The 26,927-nt window shown below is 42.5% G+C and overlaps 1 protein-coding gene across 1 annotated transcript in view; it reads left to right on the forward strand.

Annotated features, from left to right (window-relative positions):
- Positions 1-26,927, forward strand: part of SLF1 (SMC5-SMC6 complex localization factor 1) — a 144,726-nt gene that overhangs the window by 104,466 nt on the left and 13,333 nt on the right. The window contains exons 12-15 of the mRNA XM_073589803.1: positions 5,090-5,240; positions 6,357-6,502; positions 10,153-10,325; positions 15,703-15,806. Coding sequence (XP_073445904.1) covers positions 5,090-5,240; positions 6,357-6,502; positions 10,153-10,325; positions 15,703-15,806 — 574 coding nt within the window. The remainder of the gene's footprint in view (positions 1-5,089; positions 5,241-6,356; positions 6,503-10,152; positions 10,326-15,702; positions 15,807-26,927) is intronic.

Raw genomic sequence — 26,927 nt, forward strand, 5'->3', positions numbered from 1 at the left:
TTTTTTTGTTTGTTTGTTTTCCAAAAAATGAATTTATTAGGGAATTTTTTTCAATTTATTTAGCGATTATTTTTACTTTTTTTTTTTTTTTTTTTTTACTTCATTACTTTGTCCCAGGGGGGACATAGCTGTCATGTGAAATATCGCTGATCTGTCACATCACAGATCACTGTGACAGATCAGCGATCTGTCACAGGCATAGAATCAGACTTCCTCTTGCCTGCGCTTTGCAGGCACTGAGGAAGCCAGCTCCCTGCAGGCCCCCGAAGGTCCCCGTCGCCATCTTGGATCCGGGGACCTGCAGGGAAGGAGACCCCCGCAGCAGCGCTGCACATTGCGCTGCTGTGGGGGGCTCAGGGAAGCATGGAGGGAGCCCCCCACAGCAAGGGGTTAACGTATCGGGGGCGGTCCATGACCGCCCCTGACACATAGTGCCGGGTATCAGCTGTGATAATCAGCTGACACCCGGCCACGATCAGCTGCGCTCCCCCCGTGAGCGCAGCTGATCGCGCTAGTACGTCTGATGTCAGAAAGGGGTTAACCTACTGATGATTCAATTAATTTTACTTTTATTGGTATCTATTTTTATTTTTGAAATTTACCAGTAGCGGCTGCATTTTCCACCCTAGGCTTATACTCAAGTCAATAAGTTTTCCCAGTTTTTTGTGGCAAAATTGGGGGGGGGGGGTAGGCTTATACTCGAGTTTATACGGTATATAGAAAAAAATCACCTAAATTAATAATATCACTGTAGCCCGAAACACCGTGTCTGCAAATTGAGATTTTGATTTGGCTTTTATCCTAAGTCATATTACAAGACTCGTTAAAGGGTTGTTTGTGACTTGTAGGACCGCTATAGAGTTCAAGTCCTCTTTCTCTCTGAAGAGGCAATATGCATAATATCACTGTATGCATTCATGGGAAATTGAATTGGGATTGAGAAAGTGAGCATATCTAGAAGTGATAATAGTCCATATATTCTCAAACTATTGAAGGATCAGTTGATAACGACCGGGTACATACACTGTATGGTCATATTGGCTATATACATAATTCTAGTTAAATTATTGTATACTAGTATTACCCTCTGTAACCATCATGATTAACCATGAGAAAACGATTCCCCATATATAGAGTCATAAGTCTAAGATATATATGTTACAAGTAAAAAGATCATCATTAATCTAGATATATACATTGGGTCCCCTTATCCATCATTTGCCTGTGTGGATTAACTGTTCCAGCAGCTCTGACGCGCGTTTCGGGCGGACTTCCCCAAGGTGCTGTAACTCACTGTGTCGTGTCCACTATAAAGAAAAAAGAGCCTTCACAGCTGTCTGCTATTCAACGTTTAAAATTGGCGCATGCACGGCGTCCCACAACACACACCTAGATTTGCTTCCGGCATTCACGATGACGAAGTGAGTCAGAGGGAAATCCCATGTGACGTCCTTAACCCGTGCACTTCACTGCCGAGCGTCATCAGCAAGACTCCGGTGCAGTGTGCGTACTGCACATGCGCGCCCTCCATCTTATGTATGTGGATATATGAAGGGCAAAGATACTGTTAATGTACATACATATCCTGTTGGTGGATGCAGGTATAAAGCGACTCTGCATCCGCTGTGGAAAGGAGCATGTCGGACTAAAGATGGATATCATCCAGGCTCCTCAGGACATCCATGGTGTCCCCGACATAGGAGGGCCACATCTCCACCTATGGTCTCAGGTACTGTTCAGTGAATTTGCATTTTGGATCGCATAGCCCTCCTGTGCCAGAGACAATCGGGTGCCCTGGGTAATTGATTAAATCCTTATGGTCCTTGGGGAGAGGATAGAAGGTGCTGACAACAGGATGTTTCACAATCAGCCCATCAAGGATTATTTTGCTAATAACCCACCTCCAATATATCCTTTAAAGCTGTAAAATTCTCAAAATTGTTAGATGGTGCAAATTGTTGTGCATTTGTGATCACATGAGAGGATAGGTTAATTACGTCAAGGGCATTAGTTTGGGTTTTTTAATTTTTGTACAATAAATGTGGAAAAACAACATAAAACGGCACTATTTGCTGATGACTTATTAATGTGTGTGTCCAGATACAATACAGCGCATGCATAACGCCTTTTTGTATGACCAAACAACTCAATCTTTGTTTCATCAGTTCACAGGACCTTCTTCCAAAATGTAACTGGCTTGTCCAAATGTGCTTTTGCATACCTCAGGCGACTCTGTTTGTGGCGTGCTTGCACAAACGGCTTCTTTCGCATCACTCTCCCATACAGCTTCTCCTTGTGCAAAGTGCGCTGTATTGTTGACCGATGCACAGTGACACCATCTGCAGCAAGATGATGCTGCAGGTCTTTGGAGGTGGTCTGTGGATTGTCCTTGACTGTTCTCACCATTCTTCTTCTCTGCCTTTCTGATATTTTTCTTGGCCTGCCACTTCTGGGCTTAACAAGAACTGTACCTGTGTTCTTCCATTTCCTTACTATGTTCCTCACAGTGGAAACTGACTGGTTAAATCTCTGAGACAACTTTTTGTATCCTTCCCCTGAAAAGCTATGTTGAATAATCTTTGTTTTCAGATCATTTGAGAGTTGTTTTGAGGAGCCCATGATGCCGCTCTTCATAGGAGAATCAAATAGGAGAACTACTTGCAAGTGGCCACTTTAAATACCTTTTCTCATGATTTGATACACCTGGCTATGAAGTTCAAAGCTCAATGAGGTTACAAAACCAATTTAGTGCTTCAGGAAGTCAGTAAAAAGTAGTTAGGGGTGTTCAAATCAAGAAAATGATAAGGGTGCCCATACATTTGAATCCAGAAATATAACTGAGTCCATCAGTTATTAGATATATGAAACTGAAATACCTGTTGCAAAAACCAAAATTGTTATAAAGAAAAAAGGTTAAACTTTTAACAAATGACTGTACCTAAGGGCACTCTTAGCCCATTAGCGCCTCTTTTTTGAATCCTGACTTTCCACCGGGCATGAACAGGCGGGTGTTCCTGGGCTGGACGAGTGTGGAGGGGATCCGATTGGGACAGAAACTATCAGATGGGAATATCCCTACCCTTACCGAGCTTCGTCAGAGGGCGCCTTTCTTACAGGTGAATTGGCTTGAGTTTGCACAACTTAGATCGTTTCTTTCATCGGCAACTTATCCATGCAGAGTTCGCTCTACTCCTTGCTCGCTTGAAAGGTTGTTCCTTGCTAGCTCGCCGCCGACACACGCAATTTCCGTGCTCTATCAGAATATGAATATGAAACAAAAAAGGAAAAATTTTCTTACCAACTACCTTGGGAGAGAGAGTTGGGTAGAGAATATACAGAGGAGGACTGGAAGGGGAGCTTCTTTTGTACTCACTTCATGTCATCCCCATGTGTAGCGCAGGAAAGAAATGATAAAGACAAGGTGGTATTATTGTCCAAGCCAGCTTAGCAAAATTTCCTCTTCATATTCTGATAAGTGTTGGCGCTGCTACGCAGAGACAGGAACCATGCTACATATCTGGTGGGATTTTGGGAAGATACGCGGTTTCTGGGATAAAGTTTTCAGAAATTATACGTTGATTACAGGTATAACTATTGTGGGGACCCCTGAAGTGGCGCTACTGTCTATGCTCCCAGGTTCTCCGAACCACATTAAAAAGACATCTTAAGGTTTTGCGTAGCTGCGGCTCGTGCAATTATCCCGAGGCTCTGGAAAACGACAGAACAATCATCTATACGAGATTGGTATGAGCAACTATCTATGATCTTTCATATGGAAGAGCTGGCAGCTGAATGCTTTAACACACAAGATAAATTCAATGTGACTTGGTGTGAATGGATTGTATTCCGTAATTCCCCTATCTTCCAGAGGTTGTTCATTTGAAGCCACACAGGTTAAAGGGTGGTGTGGGATTTCCCCTTGCCCCGATCCCATCCCCACCCCCCATCCACTCTCTCTTTTCGTCCGCCCTTTCTCTTCCCCCTTCCCTTATTCCTCCAATTTTCTCTTTTCTCCTTCTTTCGTCAATTCTAACTTTTCTTATACCAACCTTTTTTCTTTTTCCTTCCTTTCTTATATATATTGTTTCTATACTATCAAATATAGGTAAGATAGGTATTTCTGGACCCGCTCGTCTAGATTACACGAGAAGTTCAATGCTTATTGTATTCTATAAGCTTACTAATAGCAAATATACTAGCTATGCTTATCCATTTATGTGGTTCACAAAAACAAAAACAAATATATGGATACTAGTATTAATATTAATAGAAACACATAAGGGTCATGTCAATATGAAAAAGAGGATCTTGAAGTGGTACGATGTAATGTAATGCTTCTTCTTTATACTTTTACTAGTTGTATATCATATTTCTTTAAATATGAACATTTAATGTTTGTCTTGTCTATACCCTTAAAGGTACTTATAGTGCTAACTGTACTTATTGTATATGATTATTGTACCTTCTGTAATTTAAAATACAAAACTCAATAAATAAGAGATTTAACAAATAAATGTGGAAAAAAAACATAAGATAAGATAAGATTGAAGTGTAGATAGACTTGAACTTTCAGAGTTGACTGGAGAGGAATTACAATCGTTTTTAACAAAGACAAAGTCGTTCTATTTTCATAGGTTTAAAATATTTTTACAAACTAAACAATTATAGCACTGAGGATTGGCTCTGGTTACAGTCACTATACATTTTGGTTTATCATCCATCTGTAGTGTGAAGCAATGTCCTATTTGACTGAATCTGAGCAGAATGTATAGTTTTTTACACTCAATAAGCCATCCCGCTGCTTCTATCTGCAGTAACATCCTCAGTGAACACCAGTGGTGGCCATACGTGCCCATGCCATAACACAGCCACCACCATGTTTCACAGATAATGTGCTATGCTACCGCTCTTCATCCTTCTCTTCCCAATGGCAAAATTGTGTTGCAGAACAACAGCATTTCATGGCATAAGGCAGCCTGTAACTCATAAAAGTCTGGACTTCAGTCACATGTCATTTGCTTTGCTACTGATGAATTAGGATATAACATCTGAGTGTTTGTGAATTCATGTGCATGTTTTATACTTGTAGAAGGCATTATCCCCAGAGATGATGGTACATCTGAATGGGATGTTCACTGCTGTGGTGGAGTATTGGATACTACTTGGCTTCTATCTGAACAAAAACTTGCTTTATCAAGTGGCAAATGACTTTGTATTCTACATCTGCATTTCTTGTGAAGGTATTCAATAGTATTATCTTCTTTTGGATTCCAAAATTTAACAAGAATGTTTAATTATTCGAAAAAGAAAGCAGGAACTGATGTTGTAATAGCAGAACATCGTATTTGTCAGTTCTGTCCTGGGCTTAGATCTGGGACACATGCATACTATACCACACACTTTGGATGGGGTTGACACAGGGCACTATGCAGCCAGTCAAGTTCCTCCACAACGAACTCCCCAAAACGTGTCTTTATGGACCTGGTTTACAGTCATGCCGGCAGAGAAAAGAGCCTTCGCCAAACTTTTACCACACAGTTAGAATCTACAATTGTCCAAAATGAATTGTATGATGAAGCGCTAAGGTTTTATATAACTTTGGCTAGGGGCTTAGGCTGACCCCTGAAATAAAACCTCACCCATCCCCAAGCAAACTTCACAGCCTATAGAATGCAGTCTGGCAGGTACTGTTCTCTTGGCATTCACCAAACTCTGACTCCACCATCAGACTGCCGGATAGTGTGTGATTTATCTCTTCACGGACTATCCATGTACCCTCCAGAGTCCAGTGATTTATATCACTTCATCCAACACGTGGCATTTTGCTTGGTGATGCAAGTCTTGCATGCAGCTTCATGGCCATGTAGACTCATGTGGTGAATCTCCAGGCATGGGCACACATTTATTGCTGATGGTCATGTCAGTTAAAATTTGGGTCCCTGCACATCTTTGGTGACTTCTATGCACCTCATCATACGACAAGCCCCCTCTGTAAATGACAGGGTCTGACTCTATATGACTCAATTGCTGTGGTTCAGAAACGCTTTGACTTCTCAGTAATATCACTCACAGTGAACCAAGGAATACTTAGGCAGGAAGACATTTCATGTACACTACAGGCGTTTTATTCCAGGACTACGCTGGAATCGGCGAGCTTTCTAAAATGACCCATTTTTCACAAATGTTAGTAAAGGCAGACTGACAACATGGCTAGTGGCTGAATTTTATACTCCTTGTCAATGGACTGAAAGAAAAACCTTAATTCAATCAGTTTCCCAATATGTTTGTTCATGCAATGTATATTGGTTACTTTCTAAGATATCCCGTTTGTAATGTGTGTTTTATCTGTGTTCTAGAGTTTACAATAGAAGAAAAAAAACAGTTTGTTTCTTCCATTGCATCCCCGTGGCTCCAGATGTTGGTTGCTGAAGGAATTTTTAAGAACTTGTATGCAGAAAGCAACATTCAAATGTCTAACGAGCCATTGTGCTTACAAAAACTGGTACGTATTGGTCTACATTTATTTAGCACAGTCATTCTTTTTCTCTTTTGTATATTATTTTACATATTACTCAAGGGCGGAGATATGATTTGTGCCACCTGTGCGGCCACACGGGCCCAAAAGGTCAGGGGGCCCATTGCCACTAGTTGGAATTGTACATTGTGATGAGCTATTGGGCTGCAAAGTTCCCATATATTATACTTGCATGGGTCTAGATCTGCCAGTGACCATACCCATAGAGGCTTGAAGGGTTGTGACCTTACCCATAGAGGCTTGAAGGGTTGTATATTATGTATTTTTTTATTAAATTAAGCCAGTAATGGTGCATGGAAATGATATAGCTAAATACAGTTAATGCATATTCTTACCATTTCTGCACAACTTGTGTTCATTTATCTTTTCATGTAATCAGCTTCAGGGTGTTCAAACTTATGCAGAATGCTGTATATTGAAATTACCATAAAGCCTCTTGGATATAAAGCATGAACTGGGTATTGGATAAAGTATCACAGCGTATGTGGCCCAAGAACAACTCTAATGCCCAATAACTACCCATGTGAAAATGATAGGATCATTATGAGGAATTCTTCTAATATAGATGGCACTGGAGTGCAGATAGCCTCTGTAAAATGAATTCTCAGCCCACAGGTCTTGTCTGGACCTTAATCCTGTTGCCTAACATTTGAGTCAAATAGGAGGAGTGGGTCCTGTGTGGCCGGCCGAATTATCTCCAACCCTCTAATCACCTCTAGATGCTGAGAGCCATTTACCATAACCGAGCGTGGCAAGCAGGCACTTATTATCACTCAAGCTGTCCTGGCACTCGCCACAGTTCACTGCACATAGTTAACCTTTAGTGCTGGGAGAAAGTGATGAGTTTTTAAATGCGGCATTTCGTCCACAGAGCGGTGGAAACATTTCTAGCACATGAATATCCCATCATCATTTCATCATCTTTGCAGATCTAAAACATACATGAAAAATGACTGCGACTTACCGAGACTTGAACTACATGTCCCATTTCCCTTTATTGATCTGTTTTGTTTATTTATGGTGACTTAAAATACCTCCATAGCTATGTGTAAAGGGGTTTTCAGTCTATATATTTATATAAAAAAATTCTAGAATGGAAAGTTCTGTAATATCGCCATTTTCTAGACTCTTGCCTTCTGTCATCTTCTCACTGAAAGCTTGCCACCATAGCGTCCAGTTTTAGGCTAGGTTCACACTCGTACTGGGCTCTCTTCTGAGCCTTAAGTCAGGGGGGTGTTTTTTGGACGGGGTCCTGACTGCATCACTCAGTTCAATGAAGCGGATGTCGTCCATGTGGACACCGTCTCTTCCCTGTCCTGGCAGTTTTCGTCTTTTTCAGACAAGCTCAAGAAAACATGGCTGACTCTGTCGGTGTCAATAAAGTGAGTGTGGGCGCTGACGCTCATAGTTGATTGGCCAGATTCAGTACAGTATATAAAGCACGTGTTTGTCACCAGCTGTGGTCGGTCCCCTTGGCAACAACAAGTAAACATTAACAAAAAAATGTATAGATTTAGGAAGAATGGAGCAACATTTTTATCTTAAATTGCTAAGTTGTTTGTTTTCACAAGCACCTTGCCCATTTACCAATTTTAGAAAACGGATATAACCCTTTAATTATTATTGTTGTTAGCTATGTACAAAATTCCAAAAGTATGATAAATCTGATCTACACCCAAAACTGATTTTTTTTTCTTACATCATCATCATGAAGTTTAAATATTTTCTTATAAAATTAATTTATAGATAAACGGTAACTCTATCCCCCAAAAGAATAATTACCCTAAACAAACTGCTCCCTAAAGTGTGCCTCCAGGAGTTTACTGCCTTCTGATCTGATATCGACTTGTAGGGAATACAGTTGCACGCTGGGCGACAGTGGTCGAGGCAAATGTCTGACGTCCAGCAAATGTTGCGCAGGGGTTGTATTATTCGTATAAGACCTTGGCATTAGAATTGAGAATGAGACCTTATATCCGATCAGGCTGGAGAGTAGCCCTGGAGGGGCATTTAATTTCATATGTTCCCCAGTAATCTGTACCCTGAGGTATAAGAAGAGAGATGAGTCAGTCCCCACTGTTAGTTTGCTTTGAAGGTGATTATTAGGGTATGTACACACATGGAGTATTTGCAGCAGATTTTTACTTTGACACAGAAATTCAGCTTAAAGTAAGCACATTTTTTACACCTTTTTACCTCATTCATTTGAATGAATGAAAACCACTGAAAAAAATGACACACTGCAGATTGGGAAAAGAAAAACTTTGGTTCAGATTTGCAAGGAAAAATTTACTGCATGTGATTTCAGAAATGTAATTCGCTTTGGTGAAATTCTTGGGAAGAAACTTGGCATATGAACAAGCACTTAAAGGGGTTTTCTCACAGACAAAAGTTAATTTTAATCAATAGATCTTGGAATATTAATAAGTTCCTCAATTGGATGTGTTTAAAAATAATGTTCCTGTGCTGAGATAATCTTATAAATGCGCCCCTGTATGTACTGTGTAATGGCCATGTCTCACCCTACAGGGACATGGTCTGATCATAACACATCTCCTGAGCAGGGGAGGGCGCACAAGCATGTACAGATATTAGAGCACAGGATCACAGCTGATTCTTTTTGGAAAAATATTGCTTAAAAACAGGCAGGGATGTTTTGAATCGGAATCAGCTGTGATCCTGTGCTTTCTTGTCTGTATTGCTTCCTCCCCTCCCCAGGAGCTGTGGTATGATCAGACCATGTTCCTGCACTGTCAGACACAGACATTACACAGTACCACAGCAGGTGCACATTTATAAGATTATCTCAGCACAGGAACATTTTATTTAAACACATGCAACTGTGAAAGTTATTATTATTCCTGGATCTATTAATTAAAAAGTACTTTCTGTTAGTGGGAAAAACCCTTTAAAGGAAGATGCTTCGAGCAACGCCAGATGAATATTGACTGTGTATCCTTTTCCTTTGAATCACTAATTGTCACCAATCAAAAACATGTCTTTGTTTTCAGGAATGCAGCAAAACTGACGCAATCAGAGTTATTTATTGCTGATCCGTCCTTCATTAAATATAACTCAAAATCCAAGTTTTGCCATATCTGTTGTATGTTACTGAATATTTTACAAATTAATAAGGCTGTAAGAAATGAAGTCATGGGAACAATGGATGTAATACTCAACATTCATAGTGACTGGCTGCTTTACTGATCAATAAAATAAAAAATTAATCTCCAAATGGGTCACTGGTCTTTTTCCCCAAATAAAAGGTGACAGGCTAATGCTTTAGGGCGCTGTTATATGACATGAATTAGTTCCGTTAATTCCCCTGGGGTTGTTCGGACTCGTGTTCCTTTTTATCATGAGACCATTATACATCCTTTTTTTTACTCTGCTGTGTGAAATTCGCAGAACTCCCTGATGTCCGTTAAAAGTGATGTTTGAGGTTTTGTGTAATTGTAGGTGCCCATATAAATGATTAATACTAGTCACAGGCCGGGGTACATTAAACTTGCTTTGATGTGTCTTAGGTCCTCTGCACTAATTGAATCCTTTGTGCTCTCCATATATTTTGCTTTTGTTCTAGTCGATGTGTCTTGATATAATATTTCTGCCATCAGATCTCTACATACATCCCAATGTTATGGAAGGCGGTAGCATGTGGCGATGAAAAAGTCCAGAAACTCCGAAGAAAAAGGAATATAGGGCAGCGGCCTTGCCTGGAGTCTCAAAGGGCTTTACTGATGCTAAATGATGAAAATCAAAACCAAGGCGATGTGCTGCTTGATCTGCCGTAAGTAATACCTATAACATCACCATTTTTCTGCTTTGGGGGACAGCTCCTGACCTGACACATATCTTGAACTTTGTCTGACCTTTGTTGTTGTCTGGAAATGAATCTGACTGTCAGAAAGCCTTTTTGTGTTTGACCTACAACACGTCCCTGTCACCTCTGATGAATTGCTCCGGAAGAGCCTGCAAACCCGGGGAGGGCGCGCCACAATGGTCACTGTAGCGAACTCTGCAAATCAGACCATTTCTAAGGACATGCCGACTAATTGCTTGGTATATGAGCCTAATGTGTGCATATATATATTACTATATATTATTATTCGTTAAAGGCGTCTTGATTTTTTTTTTATTTGTATTTAATTTTTTATTTATTTTTTATTTACAAATGGCTGATACTGTATAATAAAAAAACTCCCCTTACAAACCTCTTCTTCCCCTGTATTGAAGCATTTCTGGTTCCCCACTGAGTTCTGGTCACCTGCCATCTCGACATGTGACTGTCTGCAGCGATGACTACAGTGATGTCCTGGAGTCAACTGAACAGTGATTTGGGAAGACCAGGGGGCATGAACACAATTGGTTAGGTCATAATTCCTTCTTTGCTTCCTTTAAACTTTCGTCAGGTATTTAGGAAACCCCGTCTAAGACTGTGTTCACACACTGGGGCTGTGTTCTGGCAAAAACATTGCGGTTCTACCTCGGTCACCGTAAAAAGAAAACCACCAAGTGTTAATGCAGCATAATAGTGTCCTAAATTTGTTTCCACCCCTAACATTATTTGCTTTGAATATGTCAATTCTGCGCTTTTATACCCATTTACTGACTTACTAGCCTGATCTAATTCACCATTATTAAATACATCCATTGTATTAGGATGAATTCCTACATATGATAAGGATTTTATTGCAGATTCAGCTTTTGTAACCTACACATGTTGCCAAGTTCATTGGCCTGTTCACACTGAGTTTTTTCTCATGTGTTTTTTCCTCGGAAAAACTGTAGCGAAGTGAATGTAATTTCTGAAATCTCATACACATGCTGCTTATTTATTTTCACCCTCCAGATTTGAACCTTGAAAGCTTTTTTTTTCCATTCTGCGGCAAGTCAGTTCTTTCAGTCGTTTTGTAGCATTTTTCTCCCATTCAAATGAATGGGTAAAAAAGCACGTGCGAGAACCTGCTTGTTAGGTGTAAACATTTTGTTGTTGTTCTGCAGGAGATCTATTTTGAAGATTGCCAACTAGCAATGTCTAACCCTTTAACTAGGTTTGCAACATAACCAATCTAGAAACTCACCTGCAAACATTCTGTTTGGGGATTTTGCCCCTCAACAGTGTAGAGCAGGTTGGGGGAGTTTGATGCAAAGGATATAATGAGGAGGATGTACTGGTTCTCCTTAAAGAGACCAGCTAATTTGCATGCATTTCTTGCATGGAGCATTGCCATGCTTAGCTATTCTCTTAAAGGAGAAACCAGGGCTGTGGAGTCTCCGACTCCTCAATTTCCCTTACACCAACTCCGACTCCCACATATATTGCTTATATTTAAGTGAAAAATGTATTGTAGTACAATGTGAACATCAGACATTTAATCATTTTTATGATACAATAATCAAGATATTTAGATAGAACATATTTACTTTGTACCCTTGTCTGTAGAGGAGGAGCTTCACTGGTGCTGGAGTGCAGCACTGACTTATCTCAGCTAAGACAAAGCCTAGATCCTCAGGCTACATTCACACCATGGGTGTAGCCAGGATCAAACCTAGGTGGGGCAGAACCTCATACTGCACACCTCAGCTGCTGCAGAACCTCATACTGCACACCCCTACACTTGAAAATAAAGCCTGCACCTTAAGATGTGGTGATGAATGCAGTCTATTTATTCCAACTATCAATTGATGTTGATGTGTTACTGAAGACGAGCAATGCCTGTCCTGGGCGTCCTTTTGGGCAGTTATGAGGTGTACCTGACTGGTGCTAAAAAAAAAGGAGTGTTAGTCTGTGCTACCCGGCTTTCATTCTTTTTGGTACAGATAAGATATGGCTAGACAGATATGGATAAATGGATAGATAGAGCAGATTTCTAATCTGCTTTTGCTTTTGAAAACATTATCTATGTGCTCAAAAACCTTTCAGGTGATGCGGTTTTTTAAGAAGCTGATCTGCTTTTGCAGCTGATAAACGTATCCCCAAAAAACGCAGCAAAAACGCTGTGTGTGAATGTAGCCTTAGATCAGGAATAGAACAGCCATTTATAGGACACTAGCTGAAGAGGCTGGCACTGCCCGGGCATAGTAACTAACTACGGTTAGTTATAACAAATTATAATGATATATATCTATATCTGAGTGCAGAGCCCCGCCCACTCCGCATAGCCACATTCACTATAATATCCCACATCATCCCTTCAGCCAGAGCCACCAGACTACTACCTCTATTATCCCACATAATCCCGTCAAAGCCACTGGACTACTACCCCCAATATCCCACATCATACCGTCTACCAGAGCCAGCGGACAACTACCACTAATATCCCACATCATCCCGTCACAGCCGCCGGACTACTACCCCTAATATCCCACATCATCCCGGCAGCCAGAGCCACCAGACTACTACCCCTAATATCCCACATCATCCCATAAGCCAGAGCCACCGGACTACTACCCCTAATATCCCAAATCATCCCGTCAGCCAGAGCCATCGGACTACTACCTCTAATATCCCACATCATCCCATCAGCCTGTCGTCAGAACCGGAGCACTGAGTGGAACGGTCCTAACTTCCATACCCGGGGATCCCTTTAAGAGAGGCCTGGGGTCAAAACCATAGCGCTGAGTGGATTTGCCCTGACTTCCATACCAATGATCCCTTTAATAGAAGCCTGGGGTGACAATCAGAGTGCTGAGGGATTTACCCTAACTTCCATACAGGAGATCCCTTTAAGAGAGCCTGGGGTCAGTACCAGAGCATTTGAAGGCAATTGCCCTGACTTCCATACCAGAGATCCCTTCAAGAAAGGCCTGGGGTCAGTACCAAAGCGCAGTGTGGATTTGCCCTAACTTCCATACCAATGATCACTTTAAGAGACATTGGGGTCAGAACCACAGAGCTGAGTGGAACGGTAATGACTTCCATTACGGGGATCCCTTTAAGAGAGGCCTGGGGTCAGAACCAGAGCGCTTAGTGGAATTGCGCTAACTTCCATACCAATGATCCCTTTAAGAGAGGCCTGGGGTCAGAACCAGAGCGCTGAGGGATTGGCTCTGACTTCCATACCAATGATCCCTTTAAGAGGGAAGATCTGCCTATGGGGTGGAGGATGTGTGATGGGTATATGGGAACGGGAGGGGGATTCATTTCTGTCATGTGCTCTCTGCCCCTTTCAGGGGGGCAGACAATGGCTGGGAGCTTATGTTCCCGGGGATGCTAGATTTCTCCCACCATGTCAGTGTCTGCTGAGGTGTTGTCAAGTGGGAAAACTTGCTCATAGCAACCAATCACCGCTCACCTTCTTTTAACCAGTTCTGGTGAAATGAGAGATACTTAGCGATTGGTTGCTATGAGCAACAGTTTTCGTTGCAAGCAATCACAGCTCCGCTTCTTTTGAACAGCTCTGGTGAAATGAAAGATGCTTCGTGATTGGTTGGTGATACACACATACATACTATATTCAGTTTTATATATAGAGATTTCATAACTTTCCAAAATTCCTATGAAAAAATATTCAGCACATTCTGCATTGAACTACTGTACCCACTTTATTATATATTTTAGGAGTCAGAGTCGGTCCATTTTATACCGACTCTGACTCCACCAAAATGAGCTCCGACTCCACGACTCCGACTCCACAGCCCTGGGAGAAGCCATATGTCCCTCAAGCAGCAAAGTATGAAATTCAGCATGTATTCTGCACAATTTCTGCATAGATTAGCTAATTTCTCATCCATTTAACTTGTACTGTATTATGCTGCATATTCTCCATACAAATCTGCAAACAATCCATGGCTTTGTATACAATGTGTGAATATCCCTTTAAATCCGCTAACATTCTGTATCCTGAGCCAAGGTAATAGCGGGAAATGCTTTGTGCAATATGCAGCATTTTCTGTATTCTACGCAGAAAAGCTCAATCTAGCCCTACTGAGTGACCGGCCCAATGCTGGCACATTCTCGCAGAATCATAGTTTCAATTGAATTTTGCTGCTGAATTTTTATAAAATACAGGCACATCCTGAATGTGTAAACTCAGCTTTAAAGGGGTAATCCAGCTCTGCTGACTTCCGCATTGGCTGGGCCAGTGATGGCACATCTGCGAGTATCTGCTGTCTCGCGAGCGCAGGCGACAGGTATTGTGTACTTGTCCTTTTATTCCCAATGCGGAAGTATGCGGTAAATATTGATTTATATGTGGCACTAAGATGAAATCTCCTGTTTATCCATAGTTTTATAATCATAGGTATAGCATTTTGTATATATTTGATCTTTACATATATTAGTGGATTATTTTCCGTCTGGATATGAATTTTTAAGTCTGTAAAGAATGAATGAGAGCTATAGAAACCCTTAATAGTGACCATCAGTGTGTGGACAATAAGTTAGGTATCCGGTGCTTAGCTGGAGAAAGCGTATACATGGTTTCAGGTGCGGATCTGCCAGATGTGTCTGACGCGCACATTCTTTACTAATTAAGATCTTCGGGCAAGACGTGTAATAGAATAAATCAATGCTTCTCCATCAGACAGCAGGCAGGATGTAAAGTGGCGTCATAGCTTACAGGTGTGGAACTATTCAGATTCTTCCCAGGATACATAACCTGTCTCCGAACCCTTCATGACCCTAAACTAATATCCATGCCTGCAGGTGCGTGTTTGTGTGAGAACAATCCTGGAGAAATTTTACACAGCTTTCAGCAGTCAAGTGAATGCAGGGTCCCAGGTTATGTGTCAAACCTGGAAAATTTATTGTTTAACCCCCTCCAGTCTGCAAAGTTTTATTATTTTAGTTTTTTTTTTTCCTTGAGCCATATTTACAAATTCGGATAAAACGTGTGCAATAGGAACGATAGAAAAGTTGCCTGTAGTGACCCCATTCTGGTTCTCACTTCATTGACAGGTTAGATAAAAAGTAGGACCTGGGACTGTCGCTGTGGACACCGGCTTCAGTTTCTGTATAAGTTTTAAAGATTTTTGCATTGTTAACAAGAGCATGCAGCATCAGAACCTGTTTTTGTACTGTTATTTTACAATAGACCCGTGGGTGACTTTTTTCCCTTTTTAATGTGTATTGTAGGAAAAATGGCATTGAATTATTGTAAATGCTTAGTATGTATAGGTATGGGTTTAATATAAAATGTTTATTAATATACTTTAATTGACAGAATTGTTGAAAATTTAAGAGGAAGACGAAAAACCATGCAGGCATCAAGTTGTATCCAGATGCCTCGAAGCAGTCAAGAATCCAGAAGTGGTCAAGACACAAGAGGTACAATATAAAGTTCTAAATTATCAAAGATTCTTTAAACATTTTTACTATGTTGTAAAAAAATGCCTTATCTTTTGATACCATTGTTTTTGTTAGAGGGCTAGTCTGATTTGGATTGTTTGTTAGGCTAGACATGCAGCCGTGTGGATTCGAGCATATTATTCGAGCATGCCGAAGACACTCGGTTAGTAAACGAGCATGCGCGGATAACACCGTATCTGAACATGTTCGCGCAAGAGGGCATGAGCCCCTGAGCTGAGTGAATAGGTACAGCAGTGATGAGCAATCAGCTTCAACTAAAATGCCGAGACTGTGGCAGCAACAGGGAACCTGCTCTAGACCTGGAGAGGGCAAGTACCTGCCGTGTTTGTTACTTTAGATATCTAGAACATCAGGGTCCACTTTTCTGCAACTGGAAAATCCCTTTAAAGAGAACCTTTTATCAGTATGTTAATTTGGCCACGTTGTTGAATAGTGGCTGCTGAGCTGAAAAAAAACTTTTTATTCCTTCATTTCGCCTCTTCATTGGGAAGATATTAGTTTGTAAAATGTAGGTTAAACTTTATGATAAGTCCATATCTCCTGTTATGAGATATAATGACACATCCTTGCTTTCAGCCTTTATCTCTGCATCTAATGGGTAGAGTAGAGAAGAGCTGATTGTAATTACAAACACCTCCAACAGCATTCATCTCACAGCAGTTAGTGTGGGAGGAGTGAGAGTAAAGCTGAGGTATTTGTCATTACAAACACCTCTGTAGCTCTCCTTGCTGAACTGTCAGCTCTAAACCCTGCCATATTCCTGAAAGCTCTAGTTGTTTGTAATCACACTCCGCTCTGCTGTACTCTACAGGGTACGTGCACGGATCAGGGCTGAGAGCATGGCTGTCTGGAATTACATGTCTCAAAACGAGAAGGCATGTTCTTCTGACCTTTTGGGGGTTCATTTTTCATTTGCCTGCATGACGCCTCCTGCTTATGATTGGTTAACATCATACAAGGGATAAAGTACTAGCCCCTAGAGAGGAATCTTTGATAACACGCTGTTGGACTTATCATAAATAATGACCTAAACTTTACAAGACAATAGTGCTGCAACAGAGAGGAAAAATTAAAAAATCAAACAACTATTTTATTTAGCTCTGTAGCTACTAATCCAACATATGTCCAGTTTAAGTCCCCAACAATCCCATTAAATGGAATATTCAGCTGATAGGTAATTTGAGTCTAGATCAGGGTGCAGGAATTTTGTTCCGCTGAAAATATAGTTTGATTAGTAAATGTTCACTCAAGAGAATGTTCTATTAAGACACTGAGCCAGCAGGGTATTCTGGGAAATTTCTTCTCTTAACCCCTTCCCGACCTTTGACGCCACGTAGGCATCATGAAAGTCGGTGCCAATCCGATCCATGACGCTTATGTGACGTCATGAATTGATTACCCCCCTGCCGGTCGGGTGACCGTGGTCACTGAAAGGCCACCTGACCCACACACAGAGGACCCTTTATAAATCACCCAAGGGGGGGTAGCTTAGCCCCCACGTGCCTACGATCGCTCTGATTGGCTGTTAAAAGTGAAACAGCTAATCAGAGCGTTTTGTAATATTTCACCAATGAAATTTGGTGAAATATTACAATCCAGCTATGGTCGATTGTGCAATAGCATCTACGCCTGCCGGAATTTGCCGGCTGCAGATTCATTTTGATCACTGTGATTAAACTCTCACAGTCATCAAAATAAAACAAAAGTAAATACATCCCCCTTTATCACCCCCATAGGCAGGCACAAATAATAAAATAAAAAAAAAAAATATTTTTCCATTAGGGTTGGAATTAGGGTTAGGTTTGGAATTAGGGTTATGGTTACAAATAGGGTTAGGGTTGGAATTAGGGTTAGGGTTGGAATTAGGGTTAAAATTAGGGGTGGGATGGGATTAGAGTTAGGGGCGTGTTTTGGGTTAGGGTTGTGGTTAGGGTTATGATTAGGGTTGGGATTAGGGTTAGGTGTGTGTTGGGGTTAGAGTTGGAGATAGAATTGAGGGGTTTCCATTGTTCAGGCACATCACAGGGTCTCCAAATGCGACATGGTGCACCATTTATTCCAGCCAATTCTGCGTTAAAAAAACAGTGCTCCCTCCATTCCGAGCCCTGACGTGTGCCCAAACAGTGGTTTACCCCCACAAATGGGGTATCAGCATACTCAGAAAAAATTGCACAACAACTTTGGGGGGTCTAATTTCTCCTTTTACCCTTGGGAAAATAAAAAATTGGGGGCTAAAAAAATTATTTTTGTGGAAAAAAAATATTTTTTATTTTCCCGGCTCTGCGTTATAAACTTCTGTGAAGCACTTTGGGGTTCAAAATGCTCACCACACATCTAAATAAGTTCCTTGGGGGGTCTAGTTTCCAAAATGGGGTCACTTGTGGGGAGTTTGTACTGTTTAGGCACATCAGGGGCTCTGCAAACGTACATGACGCCCTCAGACCATTCCATCAAAGTCGACATTTCAAAGTGTCACTACTTCCCTTCCGAGTCCCAACGTGTGCCCGAACAGTGGTTCCCCCCACATATGGGGTACCAGCGTACTCAGGACAAACTGGACAACAACTTTTGGGGTCCAATTTCTCCTGTTACCATTGTAAAAATAAAAAATAGCGGGCTAAAAAATAATTTTTTGAGGAAAAAAAAGTTATTTTTATTTTCACGGCTCTGCATTATACACTTGTGTGAAGCACTTAGGCGTTCAAAGTGCTCACTATGCATCTAGATAAGTTCCTTAGGGGTCTAGTTTCCAAAATGGGGTCATATGTGAGGGAGCTCCAAAGTTTAGGTACACAGGGGCTCTCCAAACACGACATGGTGTCCGCTAATGAATGGAGCTAATTTTCCATTCAAAAAGTCAAATGGCGCTCCTTCCCTTCTGAGCCCTGCCGTGCGCCAAAACAGTGGTTCACCCCCACATATGGGGTACCAGCGTACTCAGGACAAACTGTACAACAACTTTTGGGGTCCAATTTATCCTGTTACCCTTGGGAAAATAAAAAATTGCGGGCTAAAAAATAATTTTTGAGGAAAAAAATGATTTTTTATTTTCATGGCTCTGCATTTATAAACTTCTGTGACGCACTTGGGGGTTCAAAGTGCTCACTACGCATCTAGATAAGCTCCCTGGGGGGTCTAGTTTCCAAAATGGGGTCACTTGTGGGGGAGCTCCAATGTTTAGGCACACAGGAGCTCTCCAAATGCGACATGGTATCCGCTAACGATTGGAGCTACCGTATATACTCGTGTATAAGCCGAGATATTCAGCCTATTTTTGGGGGCTGAAAGTCCCCCTCTCGGCTTATACGCGAGTCATATACCGTGGGTCGGCCGGGCGGGGGTGAAGGAGATCATACTCACCTCTCCTAGCATGTCTCTTGCAGCCCCCCGTGCTTATTCCATCTTCTCGGCGCTGTTCTTCCTGCTTTCAGCGGTCACGTGGTGCCGCTCATTACATATGCACATATGTAAGGAGCGGCATCACGTGACCGCTGAAAGCAGGAAGAACAGCGCTGAGAAGATGGAATAAGCACGGGGGCTGCAAGAGACATGCTAGGAGAGATGAGTATAGCGGAGGGAGCCATATTCACCTGTCCCCCGTTCCACCGCTGCGCGTCGCTCTGCTGTCTTGCTTCCTCTGGCAATGACGTTCAGGTCAGAGGGTGCCATGACGTAGTTAGCAGGCGCCCTCTCCCTGAGCAGTCACTGTGCAGAGCCGGCAACGCTGAGGAGCATCAGCTGCAGCAGCAGGGACGAGGTGAGTATATAGGTTTTTTTTTTTTTTAATTGAGGCAGCGGCAGCAGCATCATTATAAGGGGCCACTAATAACTGTGCATCATTGTAAGGGGCCGCTCACTGTACAGCATTATAAGGGGCCACTAATAACTGTGCATCATTGTAAGGGGCCGCTCACTGTGCAGCATTATAAGGGGCCACTAATAACTGTGCATCATTGTAAGGGGCCGCTTACTCTGCAGCATTATAAGGGGCCACTAATAACTGTGCATCATTGTAAGGGGCCGCTCACTGTGCAGCATTATAAGGGGCCACTAATAACTGTGCATCATTGTAAGGGGCCGCTCACTGTTCAGCATTATAAGGGCAGTAGCTTCTGCATTTTCCACCCTAGGCTTATACGCGAGTCAATAAGTTTTCCCAGTTTTTTGTGACAAAATTAGGGGGGGTCGGCTTATACACGGGTCGGTATATACTGTAATTTTCCATTCAAAAAGTCAAATGGTGCTCCTTCCCTTCCGGGCCCTGCCGTGCACCCAAACAGTGGTTTATAACCACATATGAGGTATCGGTGTACTCAGGAGAAATTGCCCAACAAATTTTAGGATCCATTTTATCCTGTTACCCATGTGAAAATGAAAAAATTGATGCCAAAAGATCATTTTTGTTGGGAAAATTAAAATGTCCATTCTTTCCTTCCACATTGTTATAGTTCCTGTGAAACACCAGAAGGGTTAAAAAATCTTCTTGAATGTAGTTTTGAGTAGCTTGAGGGGTTCAGTTTTTAGAATGGTGTCACTTTTGGGTATTTTCTGCCATATAGACCCCTCAAAGTGACTTAAAATGTGAGGTGGTCCCTAAAAAAAATGGTTTTGTAAATTTTGTTGTAAAAATGAGAAATCATTGGTCAACTTTTAACCCTTATAACTTCTTTAAAAAAAAAAAAAAAAAATTTGTTTCCAAAATTGTGCTGATGTAAAGTAGACATGTGGGAAATGTTATTTATTAACTATTTTGTGTCACATAACTCTCTGGTTTAACAGAATAAAAATTCTAAATTTGAAAATTGCTAAATTTTCGCCAAATTTCCATTTTTTTCACAAACGCAAAAATTATCGACCTAAATTTACCACTAACATGAAGCCCAATATGTCACGAAAAAACAATCTCAGAATTGCTAGGGTGTGTTGAAGCGTTCCTGAGTTATTACCTCATAAAGGAACACTGGCCAGAATTGCAAAAAATGGCCAGGTCATTAAGGTCAAAATAGGCTGGGTCATGAAGGGGTTAAAGGAGGTGTCCGGGACTTTAAAAAAAATACAAAAAATGTATCTATGCACTGATAGGCAGGTTACTGCAACTTACCTGCCTGTTGTGTCCTATGCCTTTCTTCCCCGGCACAGAGTGGTCACAGACTGCTTCTGCCAGGGATTCCGTTCCCTCCGCGATGGGCTGGGACTTCTCAGGTCAGTCTGATTGACAGCCAGCTACCCTAGTTATGCAGCGGGGATCTGGCAGTCAATCAGAATGACCTGTTTAAGTCCCACCCCGTCTAAAGAGCGGACCGGCAAAGAAGTCAGCACAAAGTCACGTCAGCAGAGGCTTCTGAATCCCTGGCAGGAGCGTCTGTGACTGCTCTGTGTCGGGGAAGAACAGCGCTAGGCACAACAGGCAGGTAAACTGCAATTAACTGCCTGTTAGTGCTTAGGTACATTTTTTGATTATTGAAAAATCCCAGACACCCCCTTTATTAACTGTGAATGCTGCTCTGGACAATAATGACTAATACAAAGTATTTTTATAGTTGTAATTCTTTATGTAAAATGCTGTTAAGAGGTTGACAATGCTTTTTAGCTCGCTCTATCGTTGAGTAACGCCTATGTTCAAGTCTGTCTTGAAGTATGCAATGGGTTTGACATTAAAATATCATATTTATATGCAAGTTTGTGTTGCTTTCCCACTACAACATTGGTCTCGCATCTGTTCTGATAAAAGTTGTAGCCATCATCTGATTTGATAGTATAATGCCGCCTGTCTATCTGTGTCAGGCCTAGACATTTTGTGAACAAAGGCTGTGTCTTTTTAGTCTGCTGAGATTTCACATACAGACTGCTTTACTTCAGGCTTCGAGCCCAGACCACATCACCCTTGGCTTCATTTACATACTGTATCTGTTGAAGCCCAAGTATTTTACTTAAAATGGACTGCATTTACATAAAGCATACCCCAGACACTGAAGTCGAGAACTTTCACAGTACTAGGTGAATGTGCTTTCATTTAATCTGTGTAATTATATCATGAAGAAAAAAAAATATTTTAGTTTTGTGGAGTATATGTGCAGTCAAAATAGTGCAACTGATGAATCTTCAGAAAAACACACAAAAAACTCAAGCAATAATGTATGAACAATCATGGATGGTTCTACTGCAGTTAAAGGGGTTCTTCAAGTTATCACTTCTCCCATGTTGATTGATAGGTGTCTGACCGCTGGGACCTACACCGATTTGCAGAAGTTTTATTCCTGATGGGATGTTTTTATCCCTGTTAGAATGGAGCAGCAGAGTACATGCCCAAATGCCTCCCCATTCATTTCCTATAGGGCTGCCGAGCACTGTACTCCTTTTTTCCCCATCAACCCCATAAGGAGTGAATGGAGCATCGATCGAGCATGCACACTGCTGCTCCATTCTAACAAGGATTAAAGTGTCTCATTCTGCCAATCAGTGCAGATCCCAGCAATCGGAAACCCACCAATCTATATGTTGTCACCATAATCCTCTGCTATATTCATCAACAGAGCAGCATTTATAATTTCTCATCACTGATCTCAGCAGCAGGCAACAAACACAGCTCCGCTCTGCACTGCCTAGTAATTACAAGCTTCATTGTGGAGGAGTGCAGGTGAATTAAGCTCTGCTAGAATCCAGGCATGCAGCTATACTGATGTAGATGGCAGAAGATATATTTGGTCAGGCAGGGTACTTTGCAGGAGTAGAGAGGGCACAGAAGCATAAGGTGAGTTTTAGATTAACTTTAGAACTCGGAGAAGTGTGAATAGGCAGGAGCACATAAAGGACAGAGGAAGGGGTGTGCATCACTGAGGAGAGTAAGAGCTGCTGGGAAATGTAGTTTTAGCAGTATAGGACCACTCATTCAGCTATGAGTAGTTGGATGCATGGAGGTGGGAGGAGAGGGTGCAGCTAAAACTGAATAGACACTAAGGTTCAAGAAAGGTAACGTTAACTCACTCTGTATATTGGCAATACGTATGTATTGTTCTTTGTGAAAACTCATGTGATTATGGGAGTTCCAATGCGCTACCGGGCGCAGTAGGCAATTTGCTGCTCTGTGGGGGTGCCATTTCGGTTCGTTCTGTTAGTCTTAAGGTATCCTCCCCTACTCTCTCGGGTTAAAAACACAAAAATTGAGCTTGGTTTCAGTTGGTATGCATGCAACACATAAACGCATGTTCACATCTGCCATAAAACATACAAAACCTACAAGAAACAAAATGAGCAAAAACCTTGCTGTAACTAAATAAGTAAAAAGCCAAAGTGCATCTAAATAACACAGAGTTCTTAGTAATACTTTTTTTTTATCAAAAGCATAGCATAAAAGCCATCCCACCGTCGACAAGGTGACTCTGATCGGGACGGTCCTACACTGTCTAATATCTCTCTGGGGTTGTGCGCTTAGAGGTGGGGTGGACCGCGGTGCGGCCCTTGCTCGGTGACGCTGCCTGTTTTGTGGTGGTCTTGTGGGGCTAGAATTGCTGCTGCTGAGGCAGCACTGTAGTTAATCTTCCGGCGTTCTGTTGGCCACTCTGATTCTCCGGCGTGCCGTCTCCATTCATCTTTTGCCAATGGCAGCTGTTGCCCTGGGAGCTCCGACCACCGCTGTGAGTGAGTCGGACCCTCCTACAACACCACCCCAGTATGGCCGGTTTTGGTCGAGTTCCATGCAGCCTAGCTTTATTTCACCATCCAGGTCACCCTCTCGGGGGAAGACGTCCAAGATCTTTCTCCCCCCCCCACAAGAAGTACACCTCAACTCTCAGGCTCTAGTTCCAGTTCAGAGTCTGTGTAAGACCCATATCGGATGGAGAAATTGAGGAAGATGGTGTAATTTCTGATGACCCTCCACTCTTCAGTGAAACGGGTTTCTTTAGGAGACGCAAGAGCGTGACTAGGTCTTTTTCTAATCACAAGGAATTTGGGTAACTCCTACAGAAGGCATGGGAACATACTGACAGGTGTTTTCAGCCTGTTTATACCTATTTCCAGTGTGGTTGGTGGCATCCTGGTCCACTTGGCCTGTGGTAGATTCTCGACTACCTTACCCCTTGCTGAAGTAGTGACATTTAGAGACCCTATAGACAGTCATATAGAGTCTGTGGCTGAGTCCACCTTTGAATCAGCGGGCTTTGCCCTCTGCCCTGCTTTAGCTGCTACTTGGCTAACTTGGGCAGTAACTGCTTGGGCAAACCATTTACGGCACAGTATTCTGGCTGATTTACGAGAGGCGGAGCTAGGGGATACTGTAGATCAGATCATCTTATGGCTCAAAGTATGGAGAGCAGATTTGGCTTCGAAGAAGTCTCTTACAGGTTTACCTTTCCAGGGGTCGCACCTGTTTGGTACTAATTTGGACAAGATCATTGCTTCTCCAGGCCAGGCCCAGTCGTCCATTTTGATGACAAGGAGCTTTGCAGTTCCATCCCCTTTATCAGTTTCCAGCACCAGAGGATCCCAGCCATCAGGTCATATTCAGTGTCTCTCAGAGATCAAGGAGATCATCCTGTGTTCCCTCGGTTCGGGTGGTAAGCCCTCTGGAGGAGGTGACCCCCACTCAGGGATTCTTCCCAAGTGGGTGGTCGCCTCCTTCTCTTCAGGGAGGCATTCAGCGATTTATGAATTGATTTATGATTGTTTCTTCTGGCTGCAGGATAGAGTTTGTTGTTTTTCCACAAGATCGTTTTTTCAGATCTCATTCCCCCAGTAAAAGAGAGAGTTTCTGTCAAGTCATAGCATCCGTGCTTCAAGCAGGAGTAATCATGAGGATTCTTCCTTCAGAACTCTTTAGAGGGTTCTACTCAAATCTATTTGTCATCCCCAAAACGGATGGTTCGGTATGACCCATTCTGAATCTAAGATGGCTGAAAAAATAGGTGTGGCTGCTCCACTTTTGGTTGGAGTCGCTCTGGTCAGTCGCTGCATCCATTGTGGCCAAGTAGTTTCTGTCCTCAATAGACATTCAGGATGCCCATCTTCATATACTTATCTTAATGGCTCATCGGCTATATCTTTGCTTTGCAGTCAACCAGGATCACTTTCAGTTCAGAGCCCTTTCCTTTGAGCTGGCAACAGCACCCATGGTGTGGTGTTTACGAAGATTCTGTCCCAAGTTATGACTTTACTTCAGACCAGGGGGGCTTATGGTAATACCCTACCTGGACGATATTCTGGTGCCTTCCTTTTTCCAGAATCTGGAGAGTTTGTAGATTGTTCTAGATTCCCAGGAACAATCTACAAATCTTCTTTCCAGAGGAGTAGAGGCTAGCGCTGCAATCCTCTGTCCAAATTCTGAAGTGGCCAGAGACATTCTCTCCAGTTTTAAAAATGGTAGCAACGTTTGAGGCGATCCTGTTTGCAAAATTTCATTCAAGACCCCCTACAGAACACACTGTTGGCCTGTTGGGACAGGTTGATACAAACTCTAGACTATCTAGTCCTCTTTCCATTTCACTGTCCCCAGTCTCTCAGGTATTGGTTGACATTGCCCCTATTAATCTAGGGTTGCTTCTTCCGCCTCATCCAGTGACGGGTTCTGACCCAGGATAACAGCTTTATCAGATGGGGGGGTCATCTTCCACGGTTTGTCAGTTCAGGGATCCTGGAACAGTCAGAGACTCCTTCCGATCAATGTATTGTAGCTCAAAGCCATCCGTCTGACTCTTTTACGTTGGCAATACCTGGTTCTAGGATTGTTCATCAGGATTCAGTCAGACAATGCTATGGCAATGGCCTATATCAACCGTCAAGGAGAGTCTATCTGCCATGTCAGAGGTGGCAGAGATACTGAAATGGGCAGAGGACCAGGAGCCTCTGATCTTGGCAGCTCATGTACCCGGAGTGGACAACTGGGCAGAAGACTTCTTGAGCCGCCAGCAGGTAGCAGCAGAATGGCCTCTTCACGCAGAGGTTTTCAAGCAGATTTTGCATCAGCGGGGCACACCAGATGTAGATTTGTTGGCATCCAGATTAAACCACAAGGTACCAAGATTCGTCACAATATCTCGGTATCCTCATGCAGTCGCAGTCGATGCATTGGCAATTCCCTGGCCCCTGTTCTCTCTTTCTTACCAATTTCCTTCTTTATCTTTTCTGCCCAGACGTCTCAAGAAAGTCAAGACAGAGGGGACTCCAGTTATCCTCATCACACCAGACTAGCCTCATAGTGCCTGATACTCTTGGACTCTTCCTCACTCTCCAGATCATCGGGGTTGGTTCTTCCACCAGAATTTACAGTCACTTAAATATAACAACATTGCTGTTGTAGGCAGCTGTGATTCTGAGGGAAGCAGGTTTGTCAGAATCAGTCATCCAAACCATTATCGGGGCAATGACGCCCTTCTCTCTGTGAATCAATTACCACACTTGGAAGACCTAGTTTCGCTGGAGTGAGTCTTCTGGAATTTCTCCAAGGTCCTTTTCTCTGCCTATACTGCTCTCCTTGTAGTCAGGATTGGAGTCAGAGTTGACGCTTAGATCTCTCAAGGGACAGATTTCCGCCTTGGCTGTTGTATTTCAGAGAGAGCGCCTCCAGACCTCATGCCATTTCTTCATGGGATAGGGTGGTCTAGCACGCTATCCCATCGTCCCCCTTTTTAATCCATGGGATCTTAATCTAGTCTTGGAGGCTCTACAAGTTACAACCTTTTGAGGCACCAACACAAGGTATTGTTGAGACCTGTTCCGTGTGTCCTTCCTTCTCAAGGTGGTTTTGACTTGTCCCCTTAACGAGGATATTGTCTTGATTTCCTTTTGCCTTGCACCTTCTAATCCGATCAAGAAGGCTCTGCATAAATTAACGTTGTCAGGGCTGTACAGTGTATTTTATCAGCCACTGCCCCGTTTAGAAAATGTTTCTCATTCCTTGTTTGTCATACCAGATGGCCTTCGCAGGAGCCTGGCCGACTCTAAGGCATCTATTGCTTGTTGGATTAAAACAGCCATCATTCCATCCTATAAGGCAAAGACCAGGGCGCCTCCTTTTAGGGTTAAAGCGCACTCTATGCGAGCAGTGGGGGATTCTTGGGCGGTTCGCCAACAGGCATCTGTCCT

This window comes from Dendrobates tinctorius, unplaced genomic scaffold (genome assembly GCF_039654945.1).
Source record: "Dendrobates tinctorius isolate UK_male_01 unplaced genomic scaffold, ASM3965494v1 ptg000003l, whole genome shotgun sequence".
NCBI classification, from domain to species: domain Eukaryota; kingdom Metazoa; phylum Chordata; class Amphibia; order Anura; family Dendrobatidae; genus Dendrobates; species Dendrobates tinctorius.